General features: G+C 42.6%; 1 protein-coding gene across 2 annotated transcripts in view; it reads left to right on the plus strand.

Moving 5' to 3' along the window:
- Window positions 1-12,601, plus strand: part of LOC142743628 (interferon alpha/beta receptor 1-like) — a 75,737-nt gene that overhangs the window by 43,302 nt on the left and 19,834 nt on the right. For both annotated transcript variants that reach the window (XM_075854573.1, XM_075854571.1), the window contains exons 9-10: window positions 2,964-3,093; window positions 4,344-4,498. In XM_075854573.1, coding sequence (XP_075710688.1) covers window positions 2,964-3,093; window positions 4,344-4,498 — 285 coding nt within the window. The remainder of the gene's footprint in view (window positions 1-2,963; window positions 3,094-4,343; window positions 4,499-12,601) is intronic.

The raw sequence follows: 12,601 nt of genomic DNA on the forward strand, positions 1-12,601 counted from the left end.
ACTGCTTTTCTGACGTTGTAGGAGGGTCAGCTTCAGTTTCTATCTGTTTCTTACAGCCTCCCCTGTAGATGGCGCCATACAGCCCCCCGTAGATGGTGCTCCCAACCTCCCCCTTGTAGATTTCACCCGCCACCTCCCCCTTGTAGATAGTGCCATACATCCGCCTCCCTGTAAATAGCACCGTGCAGCCCCCTGTGTAGATAGCGCCATATTTTTTCCCCCAAACAAATAAAACCCAAAAAAATATACTCACATAGGCCCCGGTCCCGCGACGAACGGAGCTGCTCCTCAACGCCGACGGGGTCCTAGTGTAGGCTGACGTGGCCTGTAGCCTAGTAAATGGCAGAGCAGGGAGATTCCGAAGGACGCAGATTCTATTAATTTGGCGTCGCTACCACTGTAGCAGCCATAGCGGACACGGGCCCCCTCATGCCGCGGGTCCTGTAGCAGATTACATTGCTGCACTATTTTGTCTGGCAAAACAACGGACATTGTGATGGTGTCTCTAGTTTTTCGTTGTTCTGCTCCTTTGACAGGACAGAGCAACTGAAAGCCCTGATTCAGATGTAAACAGCACCTAACCGAGGTTTGACGTAAATGCATATCATAGTTGGTATGACGCAATGCGATCACAAGGTGCTGATTGTTGTCATGGGAGCCTAGTGAAGGCCCCTAGGTCTGCCATTTTTATCCTTTAGTGGCAGGGCTTAATAGGTGGATGCTAAAAGCACAATCACTTGCAATACATAATGGTACCAACAAGCTAATCATCGCATGTTCAAGTCCCATAGTGGGACTAAAAACAAACTGTAAAAAAATGCAGAATCGATTAAATAAATATTGAGTTACGTTTCTCTGTTAAAGAGGCTCTGTCACCAGATTATAAATGCTCTATCTCCTACATAATGTGATCGGCGCTGTAATGTAGATAACAGTGGTTTTTTATTTTGAAAAATGATAAATTTTGAGCAAGTTATGAGCAATTTTAGATTTATGCTAATTAGTTTCTTAATAGACAACTGGGCGTGGTTTTACTTTTTTACCAACTGGGCGTTGTACAGAGGAGTGTATGACGCTGACCAATCAGTGTCTAATCAGCGTCATACACTTCTCTCTATTCATTTTTATAAGTACTCGCAACACAGGTTGATCTCGCGAGATCACGCTGTGCAGTCACATACTCCCACATTAACTTTACCGAAGTGTCTCGAGAGTGAATAGACATCACCTCCAGCCAGGACGCGATGTCTATTAACACTCCCGACACTTCGGTAAAGTTTGTGTGGGACTTAACTCACACAGCACGGCGTGATCTCGCGAGATCACGCAGTGTTGTCATTCACAGAAACTTTACCGAAGTGTTGTGAATGTGAATAGACATCGCATCCTGGCTGAAAGTAAAAACACGCCCAGTTGTCTATTAAGAAACTAATTAGCATAAATCTAAAATTGCTCATAACTTGCTCAAAATTGATAGTTTTTCAAAATAAAAAACACTGTTATCTACATTACAGCGCCAATCATATTATGTAGGAGATGGCACTTATAATGTGGTGACAGAGCCTCTGCCGGCTGTTACAGATAATAAATTGAATATCTGTGAAACAATATTTGGATATATCTTTACACCTCCACTTTAACGTTACTTAATAATTATTTTGTCAGGCAGAGAAATTCTAATTTAAAAAAAATTATAATTTTTCTACATTTTCAATACATTTGGTGTTTTTCACAAATAAACACAAAATACATCGACCAAAACTGACCACTAACATAAAGCACAATGTGTCACGAAAAAAATAAAAAAAAAACAATCTCTGAATGACTTGGATAAGTAAAATCATAAAAAATATATTCCCACATAAAGTGACACGTCCGATTTGAAAAAGGGGTCTCTGTCAGAAAGGCTAAAAGTGGCTGTAGGGGTAAAGGGTTAATATACCGGGTAAACAAAAATGAATTTTCAGAGTAAATTGGGAGTCTAATCTATGGTTGTTTTATATGATACTATTAGGCTTTATTCAGACAACCGGGTGTCAAATCGCTGTGAAAAACTGCAGTTTTTCACGGCCTATTTGTACCTGTGCGGGACCCTTTTTATGGATCCCTTATACACTTGAGTTTATTGAGGGATCCGGGAAAATTGGCAAAAATTGGACATGTCCTACTTTTTCCCTGGACTGTTCACACTGTCCATTAAAAGAACAGCCATGTGAATAACTCCATATACATGAATTAATTTTAATGCAGCCGTGTCACGGCCGTAAACCAAAACGCCCGTCACACAGCTGACAATCCCGGTCATCTGAATAGGGCCTTACACTACTGAGGAAGCTGACCTGACCATGCTATTCAAGAGGAAAGTGTATCAGTATAAATACATTTTGCCTTGGAAGCCCTTAGAGCTTGCTATGGGGCACACACAGGCCAGTTTCAGCCTTATTAGGGCTCATCAGTGCAGGGAAGAATTTTATGACGATATGCAGTGCATAAAAAGACATCCTTTCTGAAACAATGGCAGCCATGTACAATACAAGTCCTTTAAGCGTGGCAATGGTGAGACACATCTGTTTTCTCTGGTAGTAATTTGTACCAGACGTGGCTGGCAAAACCTTACTCCACGCGCCAAAGCTTGACAGAACTGAACGTCCTTGTTACTGTAATAGTTGGGGATAAGAACTGTATGTTGAAAATTATTCAAAACAATATTCAACTTGTTTGGTCGGCTGAAAGTGACAACCCATTTTCTGAACCTGAAATGCACTTAAAGCGGTTGTCACTTCCCTTCCCCCACTCTTATTTATAGATCTTATAAAGTGCATTATCAGATGTAACTAGGTGATGCCTACAGAGGCCGATTTTAGTCCTTTATTAGGGACTTGGCAGGGTCCAGTTACCTCAGACTTGCTGGCTTTCACATCATGCCGAACATTTTTATCTGATCAATGTTTTACCCTGTTAAGGAAGAAAAGTTTCCGTTTTTCATGATTGAGTCCCTGGAAGCCTCAACAACGTATTGTGTGAAAGCAAAGATGAAGTGTCCGGACTATAATACCAACAGTCTGTACAGTGAGGTTAATTGTATCACAACAGGTGTGTAAAAAGTGAAGTGTATATATGACTGTGTAGATAGATAAGGCTCTGTTCACATTTGCGCCGGAGGCACCGTTAGGGGCCTCCGTCGCAGATCTGGCAGAACAACGGAACACACCAACGCATGTCCTTCGGCTACATTCACATGAGCGTATCGGATTCACGCGCGTGAATCTGGTCCGTGTGTGTTGCGTTACCCATCAGTGTACTTTGCGAGAGGCATGCGTTATTCACGCAGTTGCAAAGCACCTTTTTTTTCAATAAAATTGATGCGCAAATCACGTACCGCACAGGGATGTGCATCCGTGTGCGGTACGTGGTTTTCACTCACCCATTGACTTCAATGGGTGCATAAGTACGTGAAAACGCACCAATATAGGACGTGCAGTGAGTTTCACGCAGCGGACTCTCGCTGGGTCAAAACTCCTGCATGTGTGAATGGCCCCATTGAAATCAATGGGTCCGTGTGTTGCGCGTGATTTCCATGCGCAGCACACGGACGTTATTCACGTTCGTGTGAATGGGCCCTGAGAGATGCGAGATGTGAAAGAGAGAGAGAGATGTGAAAGAGAGAGAGAGAGATGTGAAAGAGAGAGAGAGAGAGATGTGAAAGAGAGAGAGATGTGAAAGAGAGAGAGATATGTGAAAGAGAGAGAGAGAGATGTGAAAGAGAGAGAGAGAGATGTGAAAGAGAGAGAGAGAGATGTGAAAGAGAGAGAGAGAGATGTGAAAGAGAGAGATGTGAAAGAGAGATGTGAAAGAGAGAGAGAGAGATGTGAAAGAGAGAGAGAGAGATGTGAAAGAGAGAGATGTGAGAGAGAGAGAGATGTGAAAGAGAGAGAGATGTGAAAGAGAGAGAGATGTGAAAGAGAGAGAGAGATGTGAGAGAGAGATGTGAGAGAGAGAGAGATGTGAGAGAGAGAGAGATGTGAAAGAGAGAGAGAGATGTGAGAGAGAGAGAGAGATGTGAAAGAGAGAGAGAGATGTGAAAGAGAGAGAGAGATGTGAAAGGGAAAGAGAGAGATGTGAAAGAGAGAGAGATGCGAGAGAGAGATGTGTGAAAGAGAGAGAGATGTGTGAAAGAGAGAGAGATGTGTGAAAGAGAGAGAGAGAGATGTGAAAGAGAGAGATGTGTGAGAGCGAGAGAGGTAAAAGAAAGAGAGATGAGAGATACCGCACATAGGTCAGCATAGGATCCTAAGCGACCTCGTTCAGCTACGATAAGTGTGTTGTCTTCTCTTTTATTCTAGATCCCCGGTCTTATTTGGTTGCATGGATTACAGGATTCACCTTTTTGGGAATAGTCGTGATTTCCGTTGTTCTCTACATCTGCTTCTGCCCCTTAAAACGTTACGTAAAGCATGTATTCTTCCCATCCGGCAAACTGCCATCAAGCATTGATAAGGTAAGAGAATAGATAGGGAGAGAAACTCTGCCCCACATTAAAAGGCATTTTAGCCCAGTTTTTGGTGTAAACAGCGACCGTACAGTCTCGCAAATGATGACCTGTGACTTTTCTCATCGCTCGCCAAGTTTCACGGTCATGGGCATGGTCTCCAAAGGAGACAGTTTAGGCCATATTTATTATGTCGAAGAGGTGGAAATGATGCAAATCTACTATAGCTCCTATAAGCATATTAATTCCCCGACTGTTAGACAGATTAAAATGCGCCAAATTTTTGAAGTCATGCGTTTTTAATTAAAGTGGTGCAAATCACTCCAACTACCTTCTAAACTTAGACTGGCGTAAGAAATGCCAGTCTAAGTAAATGGGGAAGACTGAGCCTAAAGCCCGGGTCGGCAGCCTGTTGATACAAGTATAAATACTGTACGTACACCGATCATGTACAAGTGACATAAATGCACGGGACATTACAAAAGAGAGCTCTGATACACTGCAACGAGCTGTGCACCTTTATGAGCAGCATAGGTTTTCAGCCAAGAATGTTTCCATGCACTGATAAAAAGCAGATATTTTGGAAACCATAAAAGACAGCCCCTTTAATTAACCCCTTACCGCCATATATATACTGCGGAGGTTGGATGGGGGAGTATGGAGCGGGTATACGGGCTGCACCCGCTCCATAGAACGAGCATGTCAGCTGTGTGTAACAACTGACACTTCAGTGTAATGAGCTGAATCCTGCTCATTTGACCACTTAGATGATATGGTCAAAGGCGACCGCAGCATCTTACTCATTAGAAACGGGGGGGAGGGGGGGGCCACACCACTATGACGTTGCAAATAAGCCCTCACACCGCTCAATCGACAGTAAAAAATTTTTATTTTTAACAATCGTTTTTTTTCTTGTAAATGTAGTAAAACATTAAAAAATAACGCTATAAATTTGGTATGGCCGTAATGGTATTGACCCGCAGAATAAAGTTAAGATGTTGCTTTTACCGCACGTGAAAGCCACAAAAAAAAACAAAAATGGAAGAATCACTGTTTTTTTCCCATTCCACCTCTCAAAGAATTTTTTTCTAATTTCCTAGTACATTATATAATACAATAAATGGTGCCGTGAAAATCTACAAATTGTCCCGCATAAAAGAAGCACTCGTACGGCTATATCGGCGAAAAATTTAAAAAGCTTTTGCAAGGAGGGGAGGAAAAACAAAGTAAAAATCCAAAAAATAGCTGCAGCGGGAAGGGGTTAACACAATTTTTCATGTCTGCACCCCCCCCACCAGACTTTATACCAGACTCTACACTTCTTTTATGTATACTGTTCTTACTTTATGAACTGCTGCATTGTCTGTGCTTTAAAAAATTCTTAGATTTTCCCCAGCTTTCTCTTCTTCTCTGCTTTGCTATCAATCCCATGATGCTTCAGCACAGCATCACATGACCAGCTAAAGATCATACCATTTCTGCATGCTGGGGGACACTGTGGTTATCATTCTCTATATTCTCCAAAATAAGCTGAGAAACCATAAGTTTACAGACAGGGCGGCTGCACTATATTCTTCTACACCTGTGTGACAGGAACCTGTGTAAGTATCAGTGGTGGCTGATGATAGAAGTTTCTGTCCCCCCTGTGTAATACTAGTGCGGTCCAGGAACTGCTGAAGCCTGTGATGGGTGACACATACATCTCCATAGAATCAAATAGAGAAAGTAGTCACCGAGCCGGATCCACACTGCTGCTAAACAACCGGCCCAGGCTGAAATATAGAGATAAAGAACAGATGAGAGACTGACACATGGAATACCAGAATGGAGCACTTGGGAAAGTTTAGTTTTGGCCGAAGTGCCCCTTTAAAGTGAATCTCTACCTTTTATCAACGTGTCCAAAACTTTGTGCTGATTTTTTTTTTTATATATCTATAGCAGTTTGAGTTCAGTTTTTCTGATACAGAGCTCAAAATCTCCTGCCTAGTCCTAGAGGGGGCTCACTGTGTTAATATTGAGTTCAGTATGCAGTAAGCTTCCATGATACCTCTAGTGGTGGCAGCCATCATGTTGTCCTTTTTAAAGCGGCATTCACATTAAAGAAAGTAATGACACATCTCTAGGATATGTCATAATTTTCTGATCTGTTGTGGGGGTCCGACTGCGACTGGTCCTGAGAATGAAGGGGTTGCAGCGCCTCCTTACCTCTACGCGGCCCCTTTACTGTATTATTCCTTCACTGGGGCTCCCTGCACATCCGGTGGCAGTGCTGCAGCCCCTACAATTTCAGGATCACTGGGAGTCCAGGCAGTTGGGCCCTCACCAATCAGAAGGTGATGAAATATCCTAACGATATGTCACCACTTCCTGAGAACGTGGCCTTGTTTGGGCCTTAAATAGTCCCACACTTTAACCCCTTCAGGACCAGCCCCATTTTTTTCAAATCTGACATGTCAATTCTTTTACCTATTCAAGAAATTCTGAGATTGTTTTCTCGTGAAATATAGGACTTTAGGTTAGTGGAAAAATGTGGTCGATAAATTAATTGCTTATTTGTGAAAAACACCAAAATTTTGAGAAAATTTGAAAAATTATGATTTTTCTAAATTTTAAGAGATCTACTTGTAAAACCGATAGTAACACCAGACAAAATAGTCACTAGTTAATATTACCCATATGTCTACTTTTATGTTTGCATAGTTTTTTGAATTGTTCTTACAAGGACGTTACAAGGCTTAGAACTTAAGTAGCACCAGTTCAGTTCCGAAGTGGTTTTGAGGGCCTTATATATTAGAAACCCTTATAAAATACCCCATTTTAAAAACTGCACCCCTCAAAGTATTCAAAACAGCATTCAGGAAGTGTTTTAACCCTTTAGACGTTTCACAGGAATTAAAGCAAAGTAGAGATGAAATTTACAGGTGTAATTTTTTTTTTTTTTGCAGAAATTAATTTGTAATACATTTTTTTTCTGTAACACAGAAGGTTTTAACAGAGAAACGCAACTCAATATTTATTGCCCAGATTCTGCAGTTTTTAGAAATATCAAATATGTGGCCCTAGAGCGGTAATGGACTGAAACACAGGCCTCAGAATCAAAGGAGGACCTGGTGGATTTTGGGGCCTCCTTTTTTTTTTTGGAATATATTTTAGGCACCATGTCAAGTTTGAAGAGGTCTTGTGCTGCCAAAACGGTGGCATTCCCCCAAAAGTGACCCCATTTTGGAAACGACACCCTAAAGGAATTTATGAACTGAACTCAAACTGCTATAGAGATATAAAAAAAAATAATAATCTGCACAAAGTTTTGGACGACACGTTGATAAAAGGTAGAGATTCACCTTAAAGGGGACACTTCGGCCAAAACTAAACTCTCCCCTGTGTACCATTCTGGTATTCCATGTGTCAGTCTGTCACCTGTTATTTATCTCTATATATCAGACTGGGACGGTTGCTTAGCAGCAGTGTGGATCTGGCTCGGTGACTACTTTCTCTCGTTGATTCTATGGAGATCTGTGTGTCACACATCACAGGCTTCAGCAGTTCCTGGACCGCACTAGTATTACACAGGGGGGGGGGGGGCGACAGAAACCTCTATCATCAGCCACCACTGACACTTACACAGGGCTATAGTTAGCATTTTGACCCCACAGTTTTTTGCTACATTTATTTGAATTAGTCTGTGAAGATGAAAATCATAGAATTTTCTAATTTTTACAAGGAATAAAGGAGAAAAAGCACCCCAACATTTGTAAAGCAATTTCTCCCGAGTACGGCAATACCCCACATGTGGTCATAAACTAGCCATGCAGACTTTGCTTGATTGGTTTTTAGGTGCCATGTCGCATTTGCAAAGCCCCTGAGGTACCAGTACAGTAGAAACTCCTGAGAAGTGACTCCATTTTGGAAACTACAACTCTCAGGTCCTTCATCTAGGGGTGTAGTGAGCATTTTGATCTCACAGGTGTTTCATGGATTTTATTAGAATTAGTCAGTGAAAATAAAAAATAAAAATCCAAAAATATGTAGTTTTAGTTCCAAATTTTTTATTTTTACGAGCGGTAATAGGAAAAAAACACAACGCAATTTGTTACTCAATTTCTCCAGAGTACGGCAATACCCCATGTGTGGCCCTAAACTGCTGTTTGGGCACATGGCAGAGCTCAAAATAGAAGTAGCGCCATTTTGGCTTTTAGAGCACAGATTTGCTGGACTGGTGTACGGGAGCCATGTCGTATTTGCAGAGTCTCCAGGTACCAGAGTACAGTTGAAACCCCTGAGAAGTGACCCCATTTTGGAAACTACACCCCTCAAGGTATTTATCATTTGCATGGACATACGACAGGGCTTAGGAGTGAAAGAGCACAATGCGCATTCGAGGCCTATTTTGGTGATTTTCGTAGCCTTGACCTCCAATTGCAGGGCTCTGAGGTCAAATAGTAAAACAAACCCCCCCGAGTAGTGACCACTATTTCGTAAACTGCACCCCTCAAGGAAAAGGGGTGTAGTGAGCATTTTGACCCCACAGGTTTTTTTTTATTTATTAGAAATGAACGCTCAGAGGATGGTGCAAAGTGAAAATTACAGTTTTCCACTGATATGCCATTTTGGTGCCCAATATGTGGTGCCACTGCAGACAAATATCTCAAACTGTTAAGCGGGTTCTCCTGGGTATGGTGATGCCATATATGTGGACGTAAACTACTGTTTGGGCATGCTGCAGGGCTCAGAAGGGAGGGAGCGCCGTTTTGCTTTTGGAGCGCAGCTTTAGCTTGGTAATAGTTCTGTTTGGGGTTATGCTGGTATTTCAGTTTAGAATGTGGTGGCACATGTAATCTGTGCGGAGTACATAAGGGTATATGTAATCTGTGCAGAGTACATCAGGGTATATGTAAACTGTGAGGAGTACATCAGGGTATATGTAAGCTGTGAGGAGTACATCAGGGTATATGTAATATGTGCGGAGTACATCAGGGTATATGTAATCTGTGCGGAGTACATAAGGGTATATGTAATCTGTGCAGAGTACATCAGGGTATATGTAAACTGTGAGGAGTACATCAGGGTATATGTAATCTGTGCGGAGTACATCAGGGTATATGTAAGCTGTGCGGAGTACATCAGGATATATGTAATCTGTGCGGAGTACATAAGGGTATATGTAATCTGTGCAGAGTACATCAGGGTATATGTAAGCTGTGAGGAGTACATCAGGGTATATGTAATCTGTGTGGAGTACATCAGGGTATATGTAATCTGTGCGGAGTACATAAGGGTATATGTAATCTGTGCAGAGTACATAAGGGTATATGTAATCTGTGCAGAGTACATCAGGGTATATGTAATCTGTGCGGAGTACATAAGGGTATATGTAATCTGTGCAGAGTACATCAGGGTATATGTAAACTGTGAGGAGTACATCAGGGTATATGTAAGCTGTGCGGAGTACATCAGGGTATATGTAAGCTGGGCGGAGTGCATCAGGGTATATGTAAGCTGTGAGGAGTACATCAGGGTATATGTAAGCTGTGAGGAGTACATCAGGGTATATGTAAGCTGTGAGGAGTACATCAGGGTATATGTAATCTGTGCGGAGTACATCAGGGTATATGTAATCTGTGCGGAGTACATCAGGGTATATGTAATCTGTGCGGAGTACATCAGGGTATATGTAATCTGTGCGGAGTACATCAGGGTATATGTAATCTGTGCGGAGTACATCAGGGTATATGTAATCTGTGCGGAGTACATCAGGGTATATGTAAGCTGTGAGGAGTACATCAGGGTATATGTAAGCTGTGCGGAGTATATCAGGGTATATGTAAGCTGTGCGGAGTACATCAGGGTATATGTAAACTGTGTAGAGTACATCAGGGTATATGTAATCTGTGAGGAGTACATCAGGGTATATGTAATCTGTGAGGAGTACATCAGGGTATATGTGAGCTGTGAGGAGTGTATCAGGGTATATGTAAGCTGGGCGGAGTACATCAGGGTATATGTAAGCTGTGCGGAGTACATCAGGGTATATGTAATATGTGAGGAGTACGTCAGGGTATATGTAAGCTGGGCGGAGTGCATCAGGGTATATGTAAACTGGGCGGAGTGCATCAGGGTATATGTAAGCTGTGCGGAGTACATCAGGGTATATGTAAACTGTGTGGAGTACATCAGGGTATATGTAAGCTGTGCGGAGTACATCAGGGTATATGTAAACTGTGCGGAGTACATCAGGGTATATGTAATCTGTGCGGAGTACATCAGGGTATATGTAATCTGTGCGGAGTACATCAGGGTATATGTAATTGTGCGGAGTACATCAGGGTATATGTAATCTGTGCGGAGTACATCAGGGTATATGTAATCTGTGCGGAGTACATCAGGGTATATGTAATCTGTGCGGAGTACATCAGGGTATATGTAATCTGTGCGGAGTACATCAGGGTATATGTAATCTGTGCGGAGTACATCAGGGTATATGTAATCTGTGCGGAGTACATCAGGGTATATGTAATCTGTGCGGAGTACATCAGGGTATATGTAATCTGTGCGGAGTACATCAGGGTATATGTAAACTGTGCGGAGTACATCAGGGTATATGTAAGCTGTGAGGAGTACATCAGGGTATATGTAAGCTGTGCGGAGTACATCAGGGTATATGTAAGCTGTGGGGAGTACATCAGGGTATATGTAAACTGTGTGGAGTACATCAGGGTATATGTAAGCTGTGCGGAGTACATCAGGGTATATGTAAGCTGGGCGGAGTACATCAGGGTATATGTAATCTGTGAGGAGTACATCAGGGTATATGTGAGCTGTGCGGAGTGTATCAGGGTATATGTAAGCTGGGCGGAGTACATCAGGGTATATGTAAGCTGTGCGGAGTACATCAGGGTATATGTAATCTGTGAGGAGTACATCAGGATATATGTAAGCTGGGCGGAGTACATCAGGGTATATGTAAGCTGGGCGGAGTACATCAGGGTATATGTAAGCTGGGCGGAGTACATCAGGGCATAATAAGAGGGTATATTAATGTGGTAAATAAATAATCCGCAGATGTGTGGCCGGTGCCCGATTTTATCCGCTTTTGGAATGCTCTGCATGTTTTCTTCGCCATATTCTGAGAGACAGAACTTTTATATTTTTTCTCGACCGGAGCTGTATGAGGGCTTATTTGTTGCGGGACAATCTGTAGTTTTCATTGGTACCATTTTGGGGTACATGCAGGTTTTTTTTATTCCATTTTTTGGCAAGCAAGGTGACCAAAAACAAGCAATTCTGCCAATGTTTTTTTTTTTTTTTTACGGCGTTCACCGTGCGCTATAAATGACACATTTAGTTTTATTCTGCAGGTCGATACAATTACGGAGATATCATATGTATATAGCTTTTTTTTTTATATTTTTCAGCGTTTGCACATTACATTTTTTAAAATCATTTCTTTTTTGTATCGCCATATTCTGAGAGCCATCAAAAAAAGCTGTTGGAGGACTTTTTTTTTGTGGTAAGGGCTGTTGTTTTTAAGGCCTAATAGACTTCCGTACTAGGCAGACCAGGGCCCTCCGGTTGCCTTAGCAACTATCGGGACCTCGGCAGCTGCTGATCGTTGCCATACAACCATCGGGTGCGATCTAAGGGGTTAATCGGCTTGATCGGAGGCTAGCTCCGGTCCTGGCCATTACAGTGAGACGTAGCGAACACCTGATACCCACGGATGATGAGAAGCTGAGCAGAAGCTGAGCCTGCGCCATTTTCTTGGCCATGATAGCAACCATTTTGGGCTCCGGCCGGGGCCTAAAAGGCTTCCATTCTTGGCAGACCATAGCAACCCCTGGCATCCTGGCGACAGCGGCGCAGGGATGCCCACAGGTTGGAAACCACCTAGATGCTGCGATCGCTTGATGGCTGCATCTAAGGGGTTAATGGGCAGGATCGGAGCCTAGCTCAGGTCCTTGCTGATACAGCGGGATGTCAGCTGTAATATACAGCTGACACCCGCGGGTGATGGCGCGGGCTCAGCCTCTGTAACACATTAGCACTGACGACGTAACTGTACGTGATTGGGCGGGAAGGGGTTAAACAAGCATTCCACAAATCAATAGTATAAGC

Source organism: Rhinoderma darwinii, chromosome 2, assembly GCF_050947455.1.
Source record: "Rhinoderma darwinii isolate aRhiDar2 chromosome 2, aRhiDar2.hap1, whole genome shotgun sequence".
Taxonomy (NCBI): Eukaryota; Metazoa; Chordata; class Amphibia; order Anura; family Rhinodermatidae; genus Rhinoderma; species Rhinoderma darwinii.